Consider the following 23,213-nt stretch of genomic DNA (forward strand, 5'->3'; position numbering starts at 1 on the left):
CTTCATGAAACACCAAGAGGTGGGGATTTAGTAAACCGAACAGAAATTTAAGAAATGAAGTGGATAATGAATTTGCAATCAGATCAGTCACCAGGTCTGAATGCATTTGTTCCTTTAAAACCTGCACTAAAAGGGAAAGCTCTTCAGCACTCAAAATGACATAATTAGAAGGGTGTGTATGCTGCTATGGTTACTAAATGCATCTAAGTGAGTGAACACTAGGAAATGAAGGTATTTAAGAGGAAGTTTCACTGGCAAACATTTAGGATTTGAAAAAGGTATTATACCGAAAGCGCTTATCCAGTTTATGAGCCAGTGTGTTTATTTTATTTTATCTTATCATCGTATATTTTATTAAAGTTTTCAAGTTTTAAGTGTTAAGTGGAATTGGTGGCAGAACCATTTGTTTTTGGAGTTTTATATTTTGATGTGCTCTGCCTTTAGTGACGCTACTTACTTCTTTTTTTTGCATGATCAGTCTTTTCTCTGTCCTGCCCTATCTGCAGTTGAATGATTGGATGCGCTTGATCAACCTCCAAGATGCTTACTACCATATCAAAATGGACAGACACTACCGAAGGTTTCTCCACTTCTGGCTAGGAGCCAATCACTTTCAATTCAGAGCAGTCCCCTTTGGTCTCATCACAGCCCCCGGGTGTTCACCAAAGTGATGGCAGTAGTTGTGGCTCACCTGAGGCTTAGGGTATTCAGGTCTTTCTGTACCTGGATGATTGGCTCTTTGCAGCCCCGCCCAAGCATCTTCTATGCTAAGCCAGGGACTCCTTTCTACTCTTAGTCAAACATCTAGGCATCTCTATCAATCTGTCTAAATCAGCACTGATGCCATTTCAGAGCCTGGACTTCATTGGGGCCCAGTTAGATACAATTTAGATGCAGATCTTTCTTACCCCGGAGAGAATTTACAATCTGAGGGTTCATGCCTTACAGGTTCTTCATGCAGAGGGTCCAACAGCAGAATCAATTCTCAGGGCCTTGGGTACTAACTTTTGCCCTTAGCACACCTTCACATGTGCATTCTTCAATGGACTCTTGCCGTCCAATGGTCTCTTCTGGACCAGTCTTTGTCTTGCCTGGTTCGAATATCCTGGGTGTGCATGGACTGCCTTCTGTGGTGTATTCAGTCTCCAGATCTAATGAAAGGTCATCCCTTTCTCCCACCCTTGTCCAAAGCCACAGTAACCACAGATGCCTTCCTGCTCGGGTGGGGGGCATTGCTCAGGGCAGATGGCCCAAGGCATGTGGTCCCTTCCCGAGACCAAGTTGCATATCAACATACTAGAGATGAGGGTGGTGCTGATAGCGTTGCAAGGTCTTCATGCCTATCTTCCTCTAGGAACAATTGCCATACAGACAGACCACATGTCCGTAGTCTGGTACATCAAGAAACAGGGGGGAACCAGATCCTATCCACTTTGTCACAAGGCCATGAGAATTGGAAATGGGCGATCTCCTGTGGTCTATTTCTGGTAGCAATGTGGATTCCAGGTTGGTCCAACATTCTAGCAGACTGACTCAGCAGGTCCATTCTGATCCCTTACAAGTGGTCTCTGAACCCTTCAGTAGTGGAGCAGATCTTCCTCAGATAGGTTCGTCCTTGCTGCGATCTGTTTGCATCTCCTTCCAACATGAAGTGCAGTGAGTTCTTTGCCCTGTGTCCCCCTCAGGGGGAAGCCCCCAGCGATGCTTTTATTCATGCTTGGCCACCCAGTGTACTCTATGCCTATCCTCCTCTGCCCTTGATCTCCAGGTTTCTGCAGAAAGCTCACAGGCTGGGGAGCGCAGTTATCCTCATCGTCCCATTCTGGCCTTGTCAAGCCTGGTTCCTGTCCCTATGGTCTCACACAGTAGTTCCACCATGGGCTCTAGATCCAGTTCCAGATCTTATTTTTCATCTCTTGGGGATACCTCATCCAAATCTGGTCAGTCTGAAGCTCACTGCTTGACTGTTCCAGTTCCCATGATCATCAGGTCTCCCGGTTTATCTTCCCTGGCTGTGACTCATAAATCATCAACCAGAAGAGTCTACCATAGCAAATGGAAATGTTTTTTGGTCTGGGCTTCGCAGTGTGCCTTAGACTCCTCCACAGCCTCGGTCTCGGCAGTTCTAGATTCATCAGGTCTCTTTCAACAGGGTGCCAGTTTGTCCACTATTGAAATTCAACTGGCCGCTATTTCTTCTTTTCACATATGAGAAAATATGACTTCTTTAGCGTCTTCTAAGCTCTGAAAGGCTTTCCTAAAGGGTACTTTTCTACTACGTCCTCCAGTGAAAGATCCTCCATCTCTGCGAGACCTTACCTTTATTTTCCAGGCTCTAATTGCACCCCCTTTTAAACCTGCAGCTACAGCTGAGTTACAATATCTATCCTCTGCTAGGAGGGTGTCAGAACTCCAAACTCTGTCTATCAAAGTGCCTTACGTGATCTTCCACAAAGATAGAGTCTCCCTTCATACCAATCCTTCCTTTCTACCTAAGGTGGCCTCTGAAGCAAACAAAAACCAAATGATCAATCTGCCAGTTTTCTTTCCAAATTTTCAAAATGGGGGGAATATAAATTGCTATTTTTAGATGTACATAGACAACTCCGTTTTTACCTTCACAGGACTAAATCTTTTAGAATATATGATGGGTTGTTTGTTTCTTATGCTAAACCCTTTTTGGGCAAACCAATTTCCAAAGTTACAATTGCCAGTTGGATAACTGAATGCATTGCCAGGGCCTATTTAGCTAAGGGGCTCTCTCTGCCATGTCAGGTAAAAGCACACTCTACCAGGTCCATGGCTACCTTGGCGGCATTCTGGTCCAGGGTCTCTCTGGATGACATTTGTTCTGCCACCACGTGGTCCTCTTCTCATACCTTTATTTCCCACTATAAGTTGGACATCATTTCCATTGGTAGGGCTTCTTTTGGCTCTGCCATGCTCCAGAATATACTTCCATGAGGGCCTCCCAGGTGTAAGTAGCTGGGGACTCTGTCCCAAAGGTTGAAGACCAGATGAAGTAAACTACTTCAGATAAAGAAGTTATGTACTCACCATAACGTTCCAGCTGAGTAGTTGTACTTCATTTGTCTTCAACTGTCCTCCCCCCCACCTTCCCTCTGCCTTGTCACTGTTATCCTGACCATGTGTAAGAACTGATTGTCACATATTGCCCTTTATGTTCCTTGGCTCAGGATATATTAGGGCAGTTAGCAGTGATAGGGCCTTGTTAGGTTGGGTGTATATTTATTGTCAGCAGCAAACTCGATCTGAAGGGAGGAAGGTCACGGGGGGCATTATGGGTAGAGGGGCAGAGCTGAGACCTCGGATCAATGATGGTAGGTATGTGGCCATGTCAGATCCATGCCAGATCTGAAGCCCAAAGGTTGAAGACAAATGAAGTACAACTACTCAGATGGAATGTTATGGTGAGTACATAACTTCTTTTTTTTAACGCATGGTACCAAGTGTTCAGTTGCAGTTTTGCAGAGTTGCTAGAGATTGAGGCAGAAGTCCATTTTGGTTTGTTACGTAGTAACATTAGACTAAAATTGATGCTACTGCTATTTGTGTTTCTGTTTCATTTCTAGTATTCCATAAAATACTCAACATTACATCTGCATGCATGAACATTATAGCCCTGTACTAGCAGTAGAAAGATTTCAATTATCAATGTATGACCAGTGTTTTAATGATTTAACTTTTAAACTGCAACTCCCTGCTAAGGAAAATGTAAAATCCTACTTCATTATTTCTTTCTACTAGAGGGTGACAACAGTATTCTTTCAGTATTTCAAACCTTCCAAGGACAGGCGGCATCTGCATGGTGTTTCTTCACATTTAATCAAACTCTTTATGGTATTCACCTGCTAATATATCCTGCAGAGGGCCCTTCAATAGTGTATCAGTGGAAAGGATCATTTGTTCCTCTTCAGGTAATGAATATTTTAAGTGCCTTGCAATTGCTTTGTGAGTTAATGTCTGGGACTCCATACAGGAGATCTAATCTTTCATTTATTAACGTCTGTTGCACAGGTCCTTAACATACTGAATCCCAGAAGCTGTACCAGTTTTTCAGTAAATGACACAAGCTATGCAACAGTAACATATGGAGGAATAAATGGGAGATTGCCATCCAATACCAGCATCTACTTATTTATACCCAAGACTGGACTAATACTGGTATAAAGTTTTGAATTTTTATATTTAAGTATTCTTTTGTTAGTGCTGTATCACTACTCACTGCAAAACATAATTACTACCAAACAACTAGCAATATTTCCAGTATAATATGATATAAAGCAGTACTTTCAGTGAATTGTCCTGTTTCTCGCAATGGTATTTCACATCATACACCTCAATAAAGTTAGGTCTCTCAGTTATGAAAAAATGAACATGTTGTTGTTGTCTTTCGGCTTTTCCTGGTTAGGGGTCGCCACAGCGGAACTCCGGCCCACTAATGATTGGCAGTAGATTTTCACAAACGCCGAGGTGCCAGCTCGACATTCAACCTTCAACGAAGGCACGCCCATTTATGCATGTGTTTTGAACGCCCACCCAACCGCGGGGAGGACATGCAGACTCCACACAGAAGGCACTCCCCGCAGTCCAGCTGAGAATCGAACGGGAGAATCTCTTGCTGTGAGGCAACAACGCTACCGCTGCACCACCGCGGATGATATGGAGACACATTGTTACAATGGAGACAACAACAACAACAATGTGTCTCCATGTTCACCCTTATTATATAACAGTTATTGAGTTGTGCTGAATTGTAGATCACAGAGATTGATAGTTATGGGGTAGCATAATGTTTTGTCAGTCATTTATTATACTATATATTTTATTGTGAGTATTTTACTCTAATAATTAAATGGCATGAGTGTGCAACGAAATATAGATTAACAATGGAGAGCAATATTGGCCTGCTGTGAATATTGCATATTGAAAGAAAAATGAAGCAATCTTACCACTATACTCTGCAGATTTTTGCAGAATGTCCAGATTTTTGCCTCATATTTTTGGTTTGTTCCTCATAATATTTGTGATTTTCTGGATTTTTGTGGCTAATCAGTGAGGATGGACTGAATTCACTAAATAATAACAGCCATTTGAGTTTCAGACTTCTATACTTCAGAAAATGTACAGTAGCACAAGACCTTTTATTCCAGCAACATTCTATGTTTATAAGACTGCTTCTCCTACTGAAAGGAGTACATACAGGGGGAATATATTCCTATCACAAAGAATACAACTTCTATAGAACCATATTCCACTCCACATAAAGCAAATTACTTCTTTACTCTATTCAAATGAAATTTCTATGACTGGATGGGAAACCATAAATGCAATCCCAGGCTAGCAGTCATTTTCCTTATGAAAAGGGGCAACAAGCAAAATCCCCATGTATTCTAATTCTCCCTGCTCTGGGATATTCATCCGCAAAGCATAAAGTCTAAAAAATGCTATGGGGACATAAACCTAGGCTTCTAATGATCTTCACAAGATCAAAAGCCTGGTAAGTACCTATACACCTATCTACTAAGCATTAAGTACAATTTGGCAGTCTTCACATCCTAGACAGAGACAGCCTTATAGGATACACACAGCTCTACCAACATGCCTATGTGCTATTCACAAACATATATTCCTCATTCACTATGTCTGCAGAGTACACTCCATGTATATATTTAATTACTTAAGGAATTCTGTAATGAATGTGCTTACATTGTCAGGTGTTCTTGTATGTCACTGTGTGAGGGTAGCCATATAGTGTTGGTAAGTAACATGTTACAGTGCAAGTTATTCAATGTCTTGGGTTCTCCATGTCTGTGGAATGCAGTTTGGTTGATCTGTGCTGTAATGGGCAGTTAAGATGAATGTTGCCACATAACTATATTTAGCTGTGTACAGCAACTTTTTGGGGGCAATCAGGAACATCCATCCTATTTTTGTGCATTTAGTCCACATTAACATTTCAGTAAATGATAGTCTCCTCTACGTTTGGTATACTGTGAATCACATTCTTGTGAACAGTGGCTGCCATGGATGCACCTTATTTGCATAGCTACTATTTACGTGGATCATTCCAGGTAATGCAGTGTGGCATCTAACTACCTCATTTGGTTGATTCCTTTATGAAATACCATGTAGGGTAAATAGCTGGGCACCACATTTGTGAATAATGCTCACAATTTCTTTCCTGATCGGAAACATTTATATGAAGTCTACAGCTACCCATTTTCTAGGAAGGCAGTAAGATTTTCAGCAGCCCTGAAGATGCACTGCTCCCTTTTGTATTACCATCCCTTTCACATAGGCAAGCTTTTTTTATTAGAACAGTAGTCAAGAATACTTCATTCTTCTATAATATGTCATAGTCATGTGCCATGTGACTACAGTACCAGCTGCTATTTTTATGTCTGTTTGAAGTGTCACATCATATTTAAGAACAAGGTTGTCAATGTTATTGCTTTTGTATTTTGAGATATACTACATAATGAGCTTTACCAAGAAGCAGCATGAACAAATGAAAAGCTCCAATGGTTTACATGATACTTAGTCTGTGGGTACACCCTTTTGGAAAAGTTTATTTTTTGCATTGGCATATTTTGCTTATCTGTTTTATTAATTAGTTTGAAATGTAACCACTGGTTTGTCCACTTCAATTGTGCTTGCATTAGTTTTGTTCTGTCAAAATTATTCTATGGCCCTACACAGTCTGTTGTGCTTTCCAACTGCTTGTAGACTGTAGTTATTGGTAAACCTTGCATTTAGAGTTCATTATATCCACAGGTCCTGCTGTTTTTATGTTCTTATTTAGTGTCATCATATGTGTCGGATCCGTGTGATTAAACCTGAGTCCATAACACATATTTTTGTCCAAACTGCAGAAGTGCTTGGTTTGTCAAATATAGTAAAAATTTACCCAATTGTGTGTCAGAGAGGGCAAAAAGAGCCCTGTCTTTGACCCAGAAGACCAGAACTTGATTTATGGTTTAGGTGCAGGTAAAGTCAGAAGAGATAAGGTAGGACAGTGGTAGAGGTATGACCTTTTGTTGGTGTATACATCTGGGAGAAGGGATTTGATGAGTTTTGGCTGGTAAACCTGTCACTCTGGGAAGAGTTATAGGGCAGTTGCCTGAAGCAGATGTTATAGGAACTATCCAGGTATGGTGGAAGAAAGTGTCACATGTTATCTTGTCATTTCTAGGGAATGGTTTGCTTTAATGCTGACGTTGTCTGGTTAGAGAGCATAGCAAGTACAACACAAGGTCTGTAGATGTGAGCTGGGCTCTGCCAAACTGCAGTTTCCCAGTATCCTTCTGTAGGCCTCAAATTTGGGGGCATACAACTAGAAATAGGAGGGGAGAAAACATAACAGACCCATACCATAACAGACACACACTTAAGCTGGTTGAGAAAGAGGGAGAGAGAGAGAGATAGTGTGTGTTTGGTCTCAGTTTGGTCCTTTGTTAAAAATGTGAACCTCATGTGGATGAGTACTAAGTGCCATGTGATCTCATCCTCCAGCCAGAACTATGTCAGCACTTGGTGGGGGAAGGAATGGGTCAGTGGGGCATCAGTGGTGGTAGTGGAGCTTGATAATTCTGGGCTGTGGGAGAAAAGTATACTAAATAAGGTGAAATCTGAAGAGAAAATTGTTTGAAAACTTTGGGAAGTGGGCACTATTACGTACTCATAAAGTGTAGCAATAACTTTTAAGTGACTGTGTCTACTCAAATGTGTATATGGCTTGGCCTGTTATGGTCCCTCTTATTGTTTGCCTAGTACTGTTCCTGTTTTCCCATGTTCCTATATTTACACAGACTCTCATCTATATCTATATCTATATCTATATATTATATACAAAACAAATGTGTTTTTGTAAACAGGGATGAGGGGAAAAGGAATTTTGAAGGATGGCTAGTATGAGTGAGTTAAAGCTTGGAGGTTAGAGAAGGAGCTAAAAGAGTTGAAGAAATAATATACTGACACCTGAATATTATTATGAGAATGTGATGCAAACAGAAGTGAATGAAAGTCTAATGTTATCTGTCCTAAATGATGGTATTTACATTTATCATATTTTAAAAGACTTTCAAATCAGTCCTGAATGAAGGTTAGGAGGTAATTTCTTCACAATGAGAAGGAATAAATATGTAAATTGCAACCACTATGGTCATGTATGCTACCGCAGTGATAGCAGACTACAATACTTCAAGTGGAGATCATAAGTAATACACAGAATTTCTGTTTCTGTCACTTTTGTTTATTTGTTTTAAAAGCATGCAAGGAACAGATAACACCCCATGTTATGCCAGCTATGAGTATAAAAGAACAATAACTATAAGATAACATAATAATGTTTAACAGCAGCTTGTGGTCATGTATGTTACTGGTATCAAGCAAACCTCAGGTCTTAATTATGCTGGCCAAATATTTTCTACTAATTTTGAAGTAAGCTACATAACAAGACAGAACAAAAATGACTTCTGTTATTTAGCACATCTTGTGGATTAAAACAACAACAAGGGAGAAAGTAAGAAGGTGTTTTTTAAAAGGGTAAGACAGGATGTGTTGTCCAGAATTCAAATCAACCACGAACAAGCAGGGTGTTTTGGTTTGAAGTTAGAAAGCAAAATGTATGGCTAGTTGTTACACATATGTAAGGCTGGAAGTATATATACCTTGAGGGGTAATTAATTTTGAATGAATTGAATACACAAGGGGACCAGCACATATGTACCTTATACTGCAACTGCCTTGTGATTTTCTCTCTAATTTCTACTGCACACAGAACTGTCCCATCTTATGGAGGCAGTCTTTAGGCCTCCACCTACATGTGACCTCTTCAAAGGCCACTGTGATGAGAATATGTAATAACAGCTGACCTCTCCATGATACTGGAATATCTTTTCAGGTCTGTGAAGGCAAAGACACATATCTCGTGATGTCTGGATTGCTCCCTAAAGTACTCAACAGTATGAGTATGGGTTTTATTATATCTAGAGACTTCTTTTTTCCTAAGAAAGAATATATAATATATAGAAAGATAGATACAGATATATATGTGAGCATGTGTAAATATTGGAACATGGGAACATAGGAACAGTCAAAAACATATAAACCCACACAAGTACAGTCAACAGTTACATGGCCAAACTTCAAAATCCGAAAAAACAAAAAAGGCCTTTTTTGTTTTTTCGAACATAGGAACAGTAGTAGGCAAACAATAAGAGGGACCATAACAGGCCAAGCCATATATACTATATGAGTATGCAATAATACTTTCCAAATCAAGCAGGGTCATACATGATAAGCCTGGCATAAATCTGTGTCTGTCCATCCATTCATCAGGGCTTGCCTTCAGGTAGCCATTGTAGCCTTTTGTTTGACCTGTAGTGGTTAATTGGGCTGGGAATAAACAAGGTTGGAACATATCCCTCTAATAAGTCTTGTTTATTTGTTGTGCACATTTAGGTCCCTAGTGTGGGTGTTTGTAGAGCCAACAAAAGCATAGCTGGCTCAATGAACACCCTCATCTGGTGGTCCCAGAAACTAAAACCCTGGCCCTCAACTTTTCAAGTGAGAAAAAAAAAAGGACTGCAGGATGCTTCCATGGTTTTTGCAGACAGTACCCAACCAGGTGGCCAGATACAAGACACATACTTTCCCTTCCTGCCCCAGCCATCAGCCATTCAGGTTAAATTTCTGTGGCCTACGCACTACACTCCTTCTTCACATAAAAAAATATCTATCTATATATATGTGTGTGTGTGTGTGTGTGTGTGTGTGTGTGTGTGTGTGTGTGTGTGTGTGTGTGTGTGTGTGTGTGTGTGTGTGTATATATATATATATATATATATATATATATATATTTTTTTTTTTTTTAGTTTATTTTACATTTGTTGACTGGGCTAGTCTAACTGGATATATGTCCATTTTCAGTAGAGGCCAGAGGAGTAAATCTCCAAGAAAAGAACAGTTTATACAAAATGCAAATAGATAACTATACATTCAAAAACAATTAGATAACTATACATTCATGTACACTTGTCATTTCAGCAGCTGTAAGCAGATAGGGTAACACTATGAAGATTTTTGTTTCAGTCATTTGGAGCAACAGTTAGCATAGACAAATATAAGCATTAGTCAGTTAACATAGTGTTGAGGAAGTTGACACAGCACAGTGATGGGTATGAAGAGAGCAAATTATTTATATTTTTAGAAGAGAGAGCAGTAGCAAAGGTAAAATAATTTATGTAAAAAAAGGCTAAAGGCAAGGGAAGATAGTATCAGTCGGGCTTGGTGCATGGGCAAAGCCATTGGGATTTTAAGAAAATTCTTAACTGGTTCCTGAAAAGATGGATGGATGTAGTAGAAGTTAGTTCAGTTGGGTGTTTGTTCCAAGTTTTACAAACAGAGTTAGAAAACAGACAGTCCCCTGATTTATTTTTAGATTTTAAGGTGGCTACTTGTAACCTATTTGTGGAACGTAGGGATGGAAGGTTTTGATAAGAATTGAGGAGGTTACCGAGTATAGGTGTATTTGCGGGATGGTGCAAGATCTTGTGGATAAAGGTGAGTTGCTGGTAGAGTAGCTGATTTTGTATTTCCAGCCATCCTAGTAGTTTTAGATTTTGGCAGTCGTGGGTTCTAAATGCTATGTTATAGGTTCATAGCTTCATAGGTTGGTACTAGGCTATCAGCCCTAGGGCCTATACAAGCTTAAGCCAACATTCCTTCCTATTTCTTCCCATTTCATTTTTACTTTCCTGGACCCCTGTCTAGCAGGGTGGACCTGTGATCCTGGGGGTGAATTTCCTTTCTCCCATCCAATGGTCAGGTTCCTCTTGAAGAGGTCCTTCTGCTTGACATGTCTTGCAATGTATGGGCAATTCTGGGAGTCTCTGGGAGTCCCTCCACTGGGTGTTTTGTTTATTGTGATGACAAGGTTTAGATCCTGGAGCGTAGTAGCTCTGATTGGGATTTTTTCTTTTAAGTGCAGTGTCAGCTCTGCTGGGGACATGATGGCCTTGTATAGTAAGAGAAGAGATCGCCTCTGAGTACGATATACGATGATATGTAAGTTTTTTTTGTTTTTTTAGCATAGGCATCATGGCTTTTAGGCCTTTTGATTTTTTGTTCTTTTTAGTGAGAGGCCTTTCCAGTTGTTGCAGATGTCTCAGGAGGTACAATAGGTAAATACCAAAATGTTCTAAATGGGTCTAAATGAGGATGAGGGTGAGTGACACAATTTTTTCGATGAAAAGTTTTTCTGGATGAAAAGCCCTTCGTGATGAGGTGTGCCACATAGAAGGATTTCAAGGATTATTGTAAAAAGTTGCCAGTTTATTTAAATTGCTGTTGGTTAGGTTTGTGTATATGGGGGAGGCATAGAGAAATGTCAAATCAGGTGAGTTTGAGCAATAGTAATCTTGGCTGAGGCTGTGAGACATGGTTTGAGTTTATACAGGAAACCAAGTTTTCTATTTACAGATTTAATAGTTAGGTTAATGTGTGTGTCACTGTTGAGATTATTATCTATTGTTACACCTAGGAGTTTAGTGGTAGTGTCAGGAGTGATGACAGTACCATTATTAGAGGTAAGTAAGAGACTGAGTGGAGGGGTCTTCTGTGTGGGCATAAACAGTAGTAGTTTTGTTTTTTTTTTGGGTTCAAGAGGAGACACCATTGGTGGAACCATTTTTCCCCTAAGGTGAATACAGTTTGTGTCCTGTTTTGGAGTTCAGTTGGAGAGGAAGCAGCACATATTAGAGTTGAATCGTCGGCATATTGTATGCAGGTAGTTTGGGGAAGGGAGGTTTTCACATCATTAATGAAAATACTAAAGAGGAGTGGACTCAAAATAGATCCTTGTGGGACTAAGAGTAATCGGGAGCTGGGAGAATAAGTTGTTCTCCTAGCGCACTGCTTGTTGTCTATTTTCAAGGTATGAATGAAACTATTTAACTGCTTGAATATCAACTGAAAAAGATTTGAGAATATTTGATAGTAATTGGTGGTTCACCATATCAAAGGCCTTGGAGAGGTCTATAAAGAGAGCTGAAGAGAGCAGGTTGCTATTTCTATTTTTATTAATGCAGTCAGTAAAGGATAGGAGTGCAGTGGTAGTGCTGTGGAAAGGTCTGAAACCATGTTGGCAGTCCACTAATAGGTTATTTTCAAGGAGGTGATGCAGTAGTTGATGGTGAATACATCTCTCCATAACTTTTGCTAGGGGTGAGAGGAGGGCTATAGGGCGGAAGTTTGAGAGTTCATTTGAGTTGCCTCCCTTATGCAAGGGGATAATATGTGAGATTTTCCAGAGAGATGGGATGTAGGATTCAGTAATGGTTCTATTTATTATGATGGAGATTGGGTAGGCTAGTACTCCTGCTGCAATTTGCAGGTATTCAGCTGGGAGGAGATCAACTGATGGTGTACATGGTTTTAGTATAAGAAGTAGAGTGTGAATGAGGGATGTGGGAATGGGCTGGAGATGAAAAGTTTGGGATAGATTGGTCAGCGGAGGAGATTATGTGGTGGTGACAGGTGGTAAGGTGTTAGCTAGGGATTTGACAGTTTCAGAGAAAAATTTGTTAAAAGTGTCGGCAATTTGGTTGGGAGGGCTTTGAGTTAGGTTAGAGGAGTTAGGAGTTTTGGAGTGACCTGGATGAAGCAGTTTGTTGATTTTTGACCAGAACTTTTGTGGGTTTTGCTGTTGGATTTGTTGGAGTTTGAGGTAGTAGTTTTTTTTGTCAAGGACTATAGCTCTTTTTGTGGCATTTTGAAGCTGTCTAAAGTTTAGGTGATCTATTCGTTTTTTTGTTTTCCGCCATTTGGTCTAGATTTTGTTTCTCAGTCTAATGATGTGCCTGGTCTCATTAGAGAGCCAGGGAGCAGGTTTGTTTTTAGTTCTGACAGTACATGAGGTAGCATGGTTATCAAGGATTTGCAGAAATTTATTGTTAAAGAAAGAGACTGCTTCGTCAAGAGGCAGGCATTTTAGGGGTGACCAGTTGCATGCTTTGAGCTCTGCTTGGAAGTTCACTGGGCTGAAATTTTTTTTGTTACGGGCTGTTCTAAATATTGTTTCACTGGGAATGGCAGTCTTTTTTCTAGTTATGAAGGTAAGGAAATGGTCACTAATTTCATCGGGAAGTATGCCTGTTTTGTAATTGAGGGAGTTGCTGTTAACTAGTATCCAATCTAAGGTAGTTTGTTTCTTGCTAGGTTTGTGGGTCCTGGTAGAGAATGTAATGGATTGGTAAAAGCCAAATAGGTTTATATGAGTAGTAGGTTTGGGAGAGGTACAACCATTCCAGTCAATATTAAAATCATCAAGGAGTATGGTTGCTTGTGGGAGGGTCATTGAGAGCCAGCTAAGGGTATTTTCAAAAGTGTTAATGTTATTCCCTGGGGAGATATATGAGCAAATAATGTAAATGGATTTATTAGCATTTATTTGGAGCTTAGAGGTTAAAATCTCGAGATTTGAAGGTGATGGTGGATGGATGTCTATTGAGGTGACCTTCAATTCAAATTTAAGCAGTAAAGCCACCCCACCACCCTTTTTTATTTAGACGGTCATATCAAAGTATGTTATACCTTGGTGGAATTATATCATTGTCTTTAGTTATGGGTTTGAGCCAAGTTTCAGTTAGGCATAAGATGTCAAAAAAATAGGTGTCTAATAGGGCATGAAGTTGTGTAATTTTATTGTTTAAGCTACGTATGTTAAGGTGGCCTATAAAGAGAGAGTTTAGGGTTTTGGTGAGGTTGTTAGAAGGGGAAATATTGGCTGATGAGGAATCAGTAGTGGTAGTGTAAGGACCTGGGTTTGGATGAATGTCACCGTGTTGAAGTAGACCTAATTGAAGATTATATTTAAGTTTGAAGATTTTAAAGAATATAGGATATTCTTTTTTGATTTGGAAATATTTATATATGTATTTATTTATATTATATTTATATTATATTTATAAATATATATATATATATATATATATATATATATATATATATATATATATATATATATATATATATATATATATATATATATATAGATATTTTGTAACCCTATATATTTCTTTTGAACTGTAGCAAACAGTTGCTATAGTTTATACCTTGCACAGAACACTTTAACACTCAGGTTTTAGTTTAACAAAAAACAAAAACAATGCTACTGATTATTCCCTTCACAGAGTACTATGGCACCCATGTTTTAATTTAGAAAATAAAACATATTTTCTCTTTAAAATGTAGCAAACAGTTGCTTCAGTTTATAGCATGCATGGAGCATTACAGTGTTCAGGTTTTATTTAAAGAAAGAAGTAGCAAACAGCTACAGTTTAGACAATAGACAGAGTGCTACAGTGCTCAGGTTTGACTGCAAATACAATACCAGTCTTTAAAAGCCAGTATTGTACTAAAGAGTGATTGGGATGCTGGAAGGCTGATTGTGCCCACTAACATTTTGTGCCCAAGGGTAGTTGCCCCTTTCAGCCTGCCCAACTATGCTATGAGTGGCAATGTGAAGAATAAGGAGGTAAAAAAGCTTTGGTTCATTCATGGTTCAGAAAGCAAGACAAAGGTCAGCTTGGCACAGCTAGCTGACTACTGAGTATAAGGAGAGTTGCACTATCTTCTGGGATGGTCAAGGAATATAAGGCCTTTACTTGTTTTGGTTAACAATCATTGGAGCCTTTACAGTTGAATGATATGCTTAGATTTATACATACCAAAGGAGACATTGTATTCAGTGATGGCTATGATAAGGAAAGATTACAGTTGGCAGATGGCTTCTTTGGATTTTGAATTCCCTTAGAAATTAACTGGGCCAGGTGGAAGACTTTCCTGGCTATGGTGGAAACATGATGATTGAAAAAGACAGAGTTGCTCATATAACTACCCAGGTAACAGACACTATCTGTTTCAAGTGAAGTACCGTTTATAATATATGAAGTGGGAACAGATTTTTTTGTCAAACTCTACTATGCTGTACATTGATGTGTTTAACTTAAGTGCGGTTTCAGTACACCAGATATGGGGATATTCAATCTCATTTTGGAGTAGGTCACTATCAGTGTATGAGCAGATAACAGTGCCCAGAATTGGAGTCTTTGCATTGATGTAAAAAAAAAGTGATACCACACTAGTTACAATGTTTCAGTCAGAGGGTGTACCAGTAACTCTCACTAGTTAGGATCTGCTGGAGAGCCAGTTTGCAATCAGATCAACAACACAGGAGTTTTCATTAAGTTTGTCAAGCTTTTAAATACTACTAGCATGATGTGTCATTTCAAAAGCCTTGGACAAGCCAAGATAAGCAGCCTGCACTATCTAAAGCTACTGCCATCTTTTCAAAGAAGTTTACTAGGTTTAAGAGACAGGGCATACCCTTCAAAAGTCCAAAATAAGTGGTGTTTAGATCAGTTAATTGCCAGAATCAGAATCAGGATATTGCCTATTTCTGCATAAATGAATTCTGCTGTGTTACTTTCCATGGTTTGCATATAAGGCTGTTAAGGCCAATAGGCCTATAATTCCCTGGGTCTGTAGAGAGATCACCTTGTGTAGAAAAGCCACAGAGGCTGCTCTGCAGGCATCATGTACAAACCCATGAATAGGCTGAGGTTGAGCAGTTTAAGTAGAAGCTCAGACAGTGCATACTTGGCACTGATGAGAATGCAGCCAGGTATATTATATGATCCCTTTGAAGCATTACTTTTAGCCTTTGAGATGGAGTTTAAGACTTGTTCCAAGGTGATTACAGGGTTAAGCTAAATATTCTTGGATAGTGAACACAACAATGTGGGCAGGTGCTGCAGAGTTAGCTGTAAATTTGTCTGATAAATATATTGGCTATATACTTGGGACTTGAATGTGTGTTTTAGCATGGATAAGCTTAGAGCATTGTTGAAAATTATTCTTTTTTTAGCTTTTATTAGACTTTAAATAAACAAATTGTTCACAACAATAATTGTATTTAGAAATTTGTGAGCTTAAGAAAAAGAACAATATGAACTACAACAAACAGTAACAGCTATTTACAAGTGTCTACTAACCATGAAAATTATCAAAAAATTACTATACATAATTAATATGAGTATAGCTATTTTTGTTTATTAAGCAGTTCCTTGAAATGTGTCCATGTATTATAGTAGCAGGTGATTCTAGTAGATCTTGATTTAATGGTGATAATTTCCAGATGACATACTTAGGTTGCAATATTTGTGATTTTTTAAAGAGGGTGCAGCTTCATTCTTTCAATTCTTAGTTATAATGTTCTTCACAATTTATTAAATGGACCACAAAAGACGGTATTTCATTATTTTAACATTAACAGGAATAGGGGTATTAAAAAGAATTAATGACTTACATAAAACAAAATTGTCCCCAAATAAAGCCTGCCAAAAAGATTAATGTTATTCCAATAAGGTGCAAGTACAACACAATAAAATAATATGTGTTGCCAATCTGTTTTAAGCTCCTGTTTACATCTCCAGCAAACTTGCTTCTTTTTAAACATGAATTCATTTTTATGAGGTATGAACAGAGATATATGCAAGAATTTCCAAGTAAAAATTTTCCATCTAAGGGAAGAAGTTGTCTGTTTGGAAGATATTAAAATGATGTTTATCCTTTTCATCTGAAGGTCTGTTATTAATGTAAATAAAATAGTTCCAGTTATAGTCATTGCAATGTTTTGTTTCTTTCCTCACCACTCTATATAATTTGGCTAAGAGACCCTCTCCCAATGTGTTTTGTTACATTAATAATATTAAAAGTTCAATTAATTTTGGTATATAATCTCTTACCCTTGGTTGAATTAACTAAATTTTACCTTTTAAATATTGTCTGCAAGATTGTACAGCCAGCCATATATATTTTCTTAAATCATATTTACTTATGGTATAATCAACAGAATGTAGTTTTTCATTATTCTTTAATTGAAACAAATATATTAGAATTTTTCTTTAAATGTAATCGTTGTCTCTAACTTTGAAGTGAAAATATTAATTTCAGTGTATGCGATAAGGAAAAGAAGAAAAATCCTTGCCTTATGTGTTGAATTTCTATAAATGAAGTATGCAAAAGTATTTAATATAGTAGAAATAAAGTAAAGTCAGTTGTCTGTTGATTCCTTTCTGAAAAGTAATCTTTTAGCAACCAATGTAAACTGTTGTGTTGTTGAAATTTATGATTAGAGTTTATGTTATGTTTAAATTTCACAAAAAGGCATCCTAGAAACTCTTTCTACCCGTCTGTGTAAATACTATTTATCCAAAGTTATATTGTTTTTTATAATTGATGATAAAGAATATAATTCTAGATATGGTAGCCCAATCCCACCTGGTGTTCAACCCTTGTTTGATGATATAAAGCAATTCTTGGTTTGTTGGGGAACCAAAGAAATTTTAAAATTAATGTATTAAATTCTTTAATACATGTTTTAGATGGAGGTAAAGATAATGATTAAATAACATAAGATTTTTGGTAAAATAATCATTCTGATAATAGACAGTCTTTCTCTTCCATTGTAAAGAAAATCTTGTTCCATTTATTTATTAATTTTTTATACTGATTATGCTGTTAGCATAATTGTAATTTATTGCATTATTAATGTTATCTGTTATAATTTTCTCTAAATAGTTCTTTTTTTTTCTTTGACAATGTATTTAGTAAATCTGTCATTTATCATATCAATATTGGTATTTATGGGTAGTATTTTGTTTTTGTTATCATTAAAGGAGAGAGCAGATTTTTTAGACCACATCCATTGCCTTAAAAACAGCAAAAAGGGAACTATCACTGTCATGCAGTGTCAGAAGAATGTCATCAGCAAATAAATGGATTTTAGAAACCAAATTTGAATTTATGCTATGCCTTTTATGTCAAAATTTTCACCTAATAAAATTAACAAAAGGTTCCAAAATTAGACTGAAAAGTAGGGGTGAAAGAGGACATCCTTGTTTAGTTCCCTTCAAATTTTGTATTAATCAAAAGTAAAAGTAACTATTTTAATGCATGAAAAACAATTGTCATGAAGAAGATTTATAAGATGTGTAAAATTACTTGAAAAATTACATTCCTCTAAGACTAACTAAAGATATTTTTAGTTCACAGAGTCAAAAGCACCATTAATGTATTGGCCACATTCATTTTAGATTCTCGTTTGATTTGTTTACATAGTAAATTACTTGTGATTATTCTTTTGATATTGTCATAAGTATTTCTATTTAGAATAAAACCAGTTTGATCCTCATTAATCACGGAAGGAAGAATATATTTTAATCTATTAGCATGACTTGCCATGAATAATTTATAATCTATGTTTAAAAGTGAAATTGGTATGAAGATCATTCAGTTGGATCTTTGTTATTTTTTAAAATTAGGGAGATAAGAGTATATTTCCAGGAGGGAGGAACTTTTGTTAAGTCTTTAACTACAGAAAACAAAAAGGTTGTGTTATATGTTTAAGGCTTCTTTTGGTAGTAACTTGTAGAATTCTGGTATAATTCCATCATTACCTGGTGCTCTGTTAGGTTTTAATGTGTTAATCTGAGTTAGAATTTCAGACATTGAGACTGGTTTATCAATTAGGTTCACTTGGTCATCAGATAATTTATTTTTTATATTTTTTATAGAAGATTTAATTATCCCTTCTTTATCACTCCTGAATCTGTTATTACATTATATTGATTGATTTTATTGTAATAATGTCTAATTTCCTTTAAAATTTCTTCTATGTCCATCACTTTTCCTTTTCTCTTATGTGAATAAATCTCCATTACATGGTTAGACTTACTAAGTAGTTTTGTTCTGTTAGCTAACTTATGAATAGATTTTGGGTTAATTGAGAAATTGATTATCAAAACTTTTCTAGATTAATCCTAGTTTTATGATTTAAAATTTCCAAATACTTATTATGTAGATTATTAATCTCTTCTATGTTGTAATTGTTACCTGTCTGATTTTCCAGTTTTAATTTGTCAAGTTGTTCTTGTATCTTGTACAGTTCTTTGTCCCATTCTTTTTCTTTATTGATAGCTAGTTGGTGACTCTACCAAAAAGATATGCTTTTAGTACATCCCATAGGTAGATTTCTGAAATATCTCCTGTATTAATTTCTATAAAAGAAAGATTTTGTAAAATAAAAAAGTCTTTAAAATCCTTTAAGCGAGTTATATATGCTGGTATCCTCCTGATCTTGATGTTATTGTTAGATTTTAAAAACAGCTCAAAAGTGATTGCATTATGATCTGAAAGTGGGAAGATACTACTTTAATTTTGCTTACTTTATCTATCAACTCATTAGAGACATATACTCTGTCAGTTCTGGATTGTGTTCTATGTCTATTTGAGTAATGAAATGTCATTCTGGATCTGAGAAATCATTTATGTCCCTAAGATGAAATAGTTCAGTGAACTTTAACAGTGCCTTTGCAAATGCCTGCATTTTCTGTTTGCCTGTTGTATAAGTATCCTTTGGTGACAATATACAATAAAAATTTCCTGCTAGTATGATGCTGCCTTTTGAAATTTAAATTACTTGTTCTAGAAGTTGTTCAACAATTTTAATTCCTATTCCATGAATCCAGTATAAACTAATAAGGGTTAATATTATTTTATTATATTATAGAGTAACAGAATAAAGCATACCTTTATCATCCTTATATGTGTCAATGATTTCAGGCATGGGCAAAGCATTTTTCCATAATATAGCAACTCCTCTTTTTTTATTTGATTGCGAACTAGATAATACAGAGACATACTTAGCATTAAGTCTGTCTTTATCTTCTGTAAGTAGGTGTGTTTCTTGTAAAAAAAATAACTTGAGAGTTAATAACTTTATTTATTTTTTTTTTTTTTTTACATTTGTTGACCGGGATAGTCTGAATGGATTTCCATTTTCAGCAGAGGCCCGGGGAGATAAGCTCCAAAGGAAGTTACACAAGCAAATTTAACATAATACAAATTAAACACAATTTACAGACTCTGTTGAGAAATCTAAGTTATACAGTCTCACAAACTTCTAATGTGGCTTAACAATTACAACACAGTTGAGTTCAATTTTCAAAATAGTACTGGTGCACCAGTAAGTCTAAATATTTAGTCAGGCTTGGAGCAAGGTCATAGCCACTGAGACTTGAAATACTGCTTGAGAGTTTTCTTAAATTGAGATAGGGTAGTGTCTAGGGTAATGTTAGCAGGTAGTGAGCTCCAAGTTTTGCCAACAGAGTTGGCGAACAGGGAGTCTCCAGCTGAATTGTTGGATTTTATGGTTTGTACTACCAGTCTATTAGATGAGTGAAGTGGTCTGAGGTTGGAGTGGGGCTAGATGATGTTTTTCAAAACAGGTGTATTTTCAGGTTGGTTAAGTACTTTGTGAGCCACAATAAGTTGGTTATACTGAATCTGCCTGGGTAGCTCTAGCCATCCGAGATTTTTTAGGTTTATGCAGTGATGTGTTCTGTCGGGCAGGCCAGTGGCAAATCTAGCTATGTTATTATAGCAGCTAGAGAGTCTGTTATGTTCAGTTTTATTTAAGTTGGCAAGTAAAGGGGAGACATAGAAGAGGGTAGAGAGTAGATGAGAGCGGGCAATGGCAATCCTAGCAGGTGGGTTTAGGAATGGCTTTATCCTATATAGTGAGTCCAGTTTTTTATTAATGGATTTGATAGTTTTGTTTACATGAACATCAAATTTGAGATTGTTGTCTACAATAACCCCAAGGAGTTTCGTGTGGGCATCTGGGGAGATTATGGCAGCATTATTAGACAATGGAGAGAGATAACATTGGGGATCTTTGGGTGGTGGAGAAAAGTAGTAGCTTTGCTTTGTTGGGATTTAGAATCAGAAAGCGGTCAGCAAACCAATTTTCAACTAAGTTAAAAGCACTCTGAGTAATTGTCTGCAGCTCAGTATGGGAGGTGCCAATGCAGATCAACATGGAGTCATCAGCATTTTGAATGCAGTTAGCATTTGGGATGACAGTGTGGAGGTCATTAATAAAAATGGAAAACAGTAGTGGTCCCAGAATAGACCCCTGGAGGACACCTAGCATGTTGGGTAGGAGGTTGGATAGTTTGTTCTGCCATAGGGCAGCTTGTTGTCTATTGTGCAGATAGGATTGAAATCATTGAAGAGCATGATTACCTAGACACATTTTTGTCAGGGTGTGGATGAGTAGATGGTGGTTAACTGTATCAAAAGCCTTAGAGAGATCCAAAAAAAGAGCTAAGGATAGTTTGTTGTTGTTCCTGTTATGGTTTATAGCATTAGAGAAGGTGAGGAGGGCTGTGGTAGTACTATGATATGGTCTGAAGCCATGCTGAAATTTAGCCAGTAGGTTGTTTTGGGTTTGGAAGTTCAGAAGTTGTTTGTGGATGCAGTTTTCCATGATTTTTGCCAGGGGTGACAAGATGGCTATGGGACTATAATTACATAATTCAGTAGAGCTACCACGTTTATGGAGGGGTATGACACGAGATATTTTCCAGATAGAGGGGACTTTGGCTTCTGATATGGTCCAATTAATTAAAATGGAGATGGGGTACGCTATAGTATCTGCAGCTTTTTGTAAATATTCAGCAGGGAGAAGGTCAGCGGCTGGGGTAACAGGTTTTAGTTTTTTTGATTAGAGTACGAATGAAAGATGTAGAGACTGGTTGGAAGCTAAAGGAGGGCTGGGTACTGGGAATGATATCCTGTATATTAGAGGCGTTCAGGAGTAATTGGCTAGCTAGGGCTTGGATAGTCACAGTAAAGAAACTACTAAAGGTGCTAGCAACATCCACTGGTAGTTTACCAGTAGAGTCTGAGGGAGGTGGATACTTTGTTTGACCTGGGTGCAATAGTTTGTTTATTCCCGGCCAGAATTTTTGAGGATTATTTTGGTTTCCTTGCTGGAGATGGAAATAATAGTTTTTTTTTTATCTAGTAAGATGGATCTTTTTGTCTCATTTCTTATTTACCAAAATTTAATTTGATCTAGAGGGGTTTTGTAGCACGCCAGGTAGCCCATGCCTTATTCCTGACCATGATTTTTGATTTGGTTTCTTTAGAGAGCCATGGAGCAACTTTTGTTTTGATTCTAGTGGAGCGGGCAGGAGCATGAGAATTGAGGATGGTAAGGAATTTATTGTTAAAGTAAGCAACAGCTTTGTCTAGGGGCAAGTGTTTTAGGGCAGACCAATTGTATGACTTAAGTTCATCCTGAAACTAGTTAGGATTAAAGCTCTTACTGTTTCTTACTGTTCTATAGGTGGGCTGATGGGAATTATAGGTTTTGTGTTTACACATAAAGGTGAGAAAGTGATCACTGAGGTCATCAGGGAAGGTCCCTGATGTATACATTTGGGGGTGGCTGTTGATTAGTATCCAGTCCAGTATACTTTCTTTTTGGTTAAGTTTACCTATTCTGGTGGTGGTGGATATGACCTGTGTGAACCCATACAGGTTTACATGAGTGGCAGGAGATTGAGACGAGCAGGTGTTCCAGTCAATGTTAAAATCTCCGAGTACTATGGTTTCTTGTGGATAGTTATCAGCTAACCAGTGGAGGATGTCTTCTAGGGTATTAGTATTATTTCCTGGGAGACTGTACAAGCAGACAATATTTATGCATTTGTTTTTGTTAATTTGGAACTTGGTGGAAAGTATTTCTGCTTTATTGACTTGGGGTGGTTGAATGGGGTCTGAGGTAACATTTAGTGTGGATTTGAAGAGTACAGCTATCCCCTCCCTTCCTAGTAGTGTGGTCAAGTCTAAGTATATTATACCCAGGTGGTAAGACTTCGTTATCCGAGGTTGATGGTTTTAGCCAGGTTTCAGTTAGGCACAGAATATCAGGGGATTGGACTTGTAGGAGGGCATGTAAGTTATGTACCTTATTATTAACTTCAAATATTTGTTTAGACTGCCCTTCTTGCACCCATTATTTAATCTATTAACATTTATGGAAACACAATTAATAAATGTCATTTGCTATAAAGGTCAATAGTGTAGATGTAAACTCTCCTAAAATGAACTATAAGGACCTAGCATAATATCTCTTCTTTGTTAAAGGAACTGCTTATTAATTGTCATACTGACATTAATATTTAAAGGTTTAATTAGATGCATAATAATTGTTGTTGTAGACACCCACCAAAAACAAAAAAGTTTTAATGTAACTAAACTCTTAACTTTTAAAA

General features: G+C 37.4%; 1 protein-coding gene across 1 annotated transcript in view; it reads left to right on the top strand.

The window, feature by feature from the left end:
- Positions 1-23,213, top strand: part of ADGRV1 (adhesion G protein-coupled receptor V1) — a 3,979,741-nt gene that overhangs the window by 1,229,451 nt on the left and 2,727,077 nt on the right. The window contains exons 46-47 of the mRNA XM_044064182.1: positions 3,769-3,938; positions 4,039-4,185. Of these exons, the coding sequence (XP_043920117.1) occupies positions 3,769-3,938; positions 4,039-4,185 (317 nt within the window). The remainder of the gene's footprint in view (positions 1-3,768; positions 3,939-4,038; positions 4,186-23,213) is intronic.

Source organism: Protopterus annectens, chromosome 2.part2 (assembly GCF_019279795.1).
Source record: "Protopterus annectens isolate FY-2018-M chromosome 2.part2, PAN1.0, whole genome shotgun sequence".
Lineage (NCBI taxonomy): Eukaryota > Metazoa > Chordata > Ceratodontiformes > Protopteridae > Protopterus > Protopterus annectens.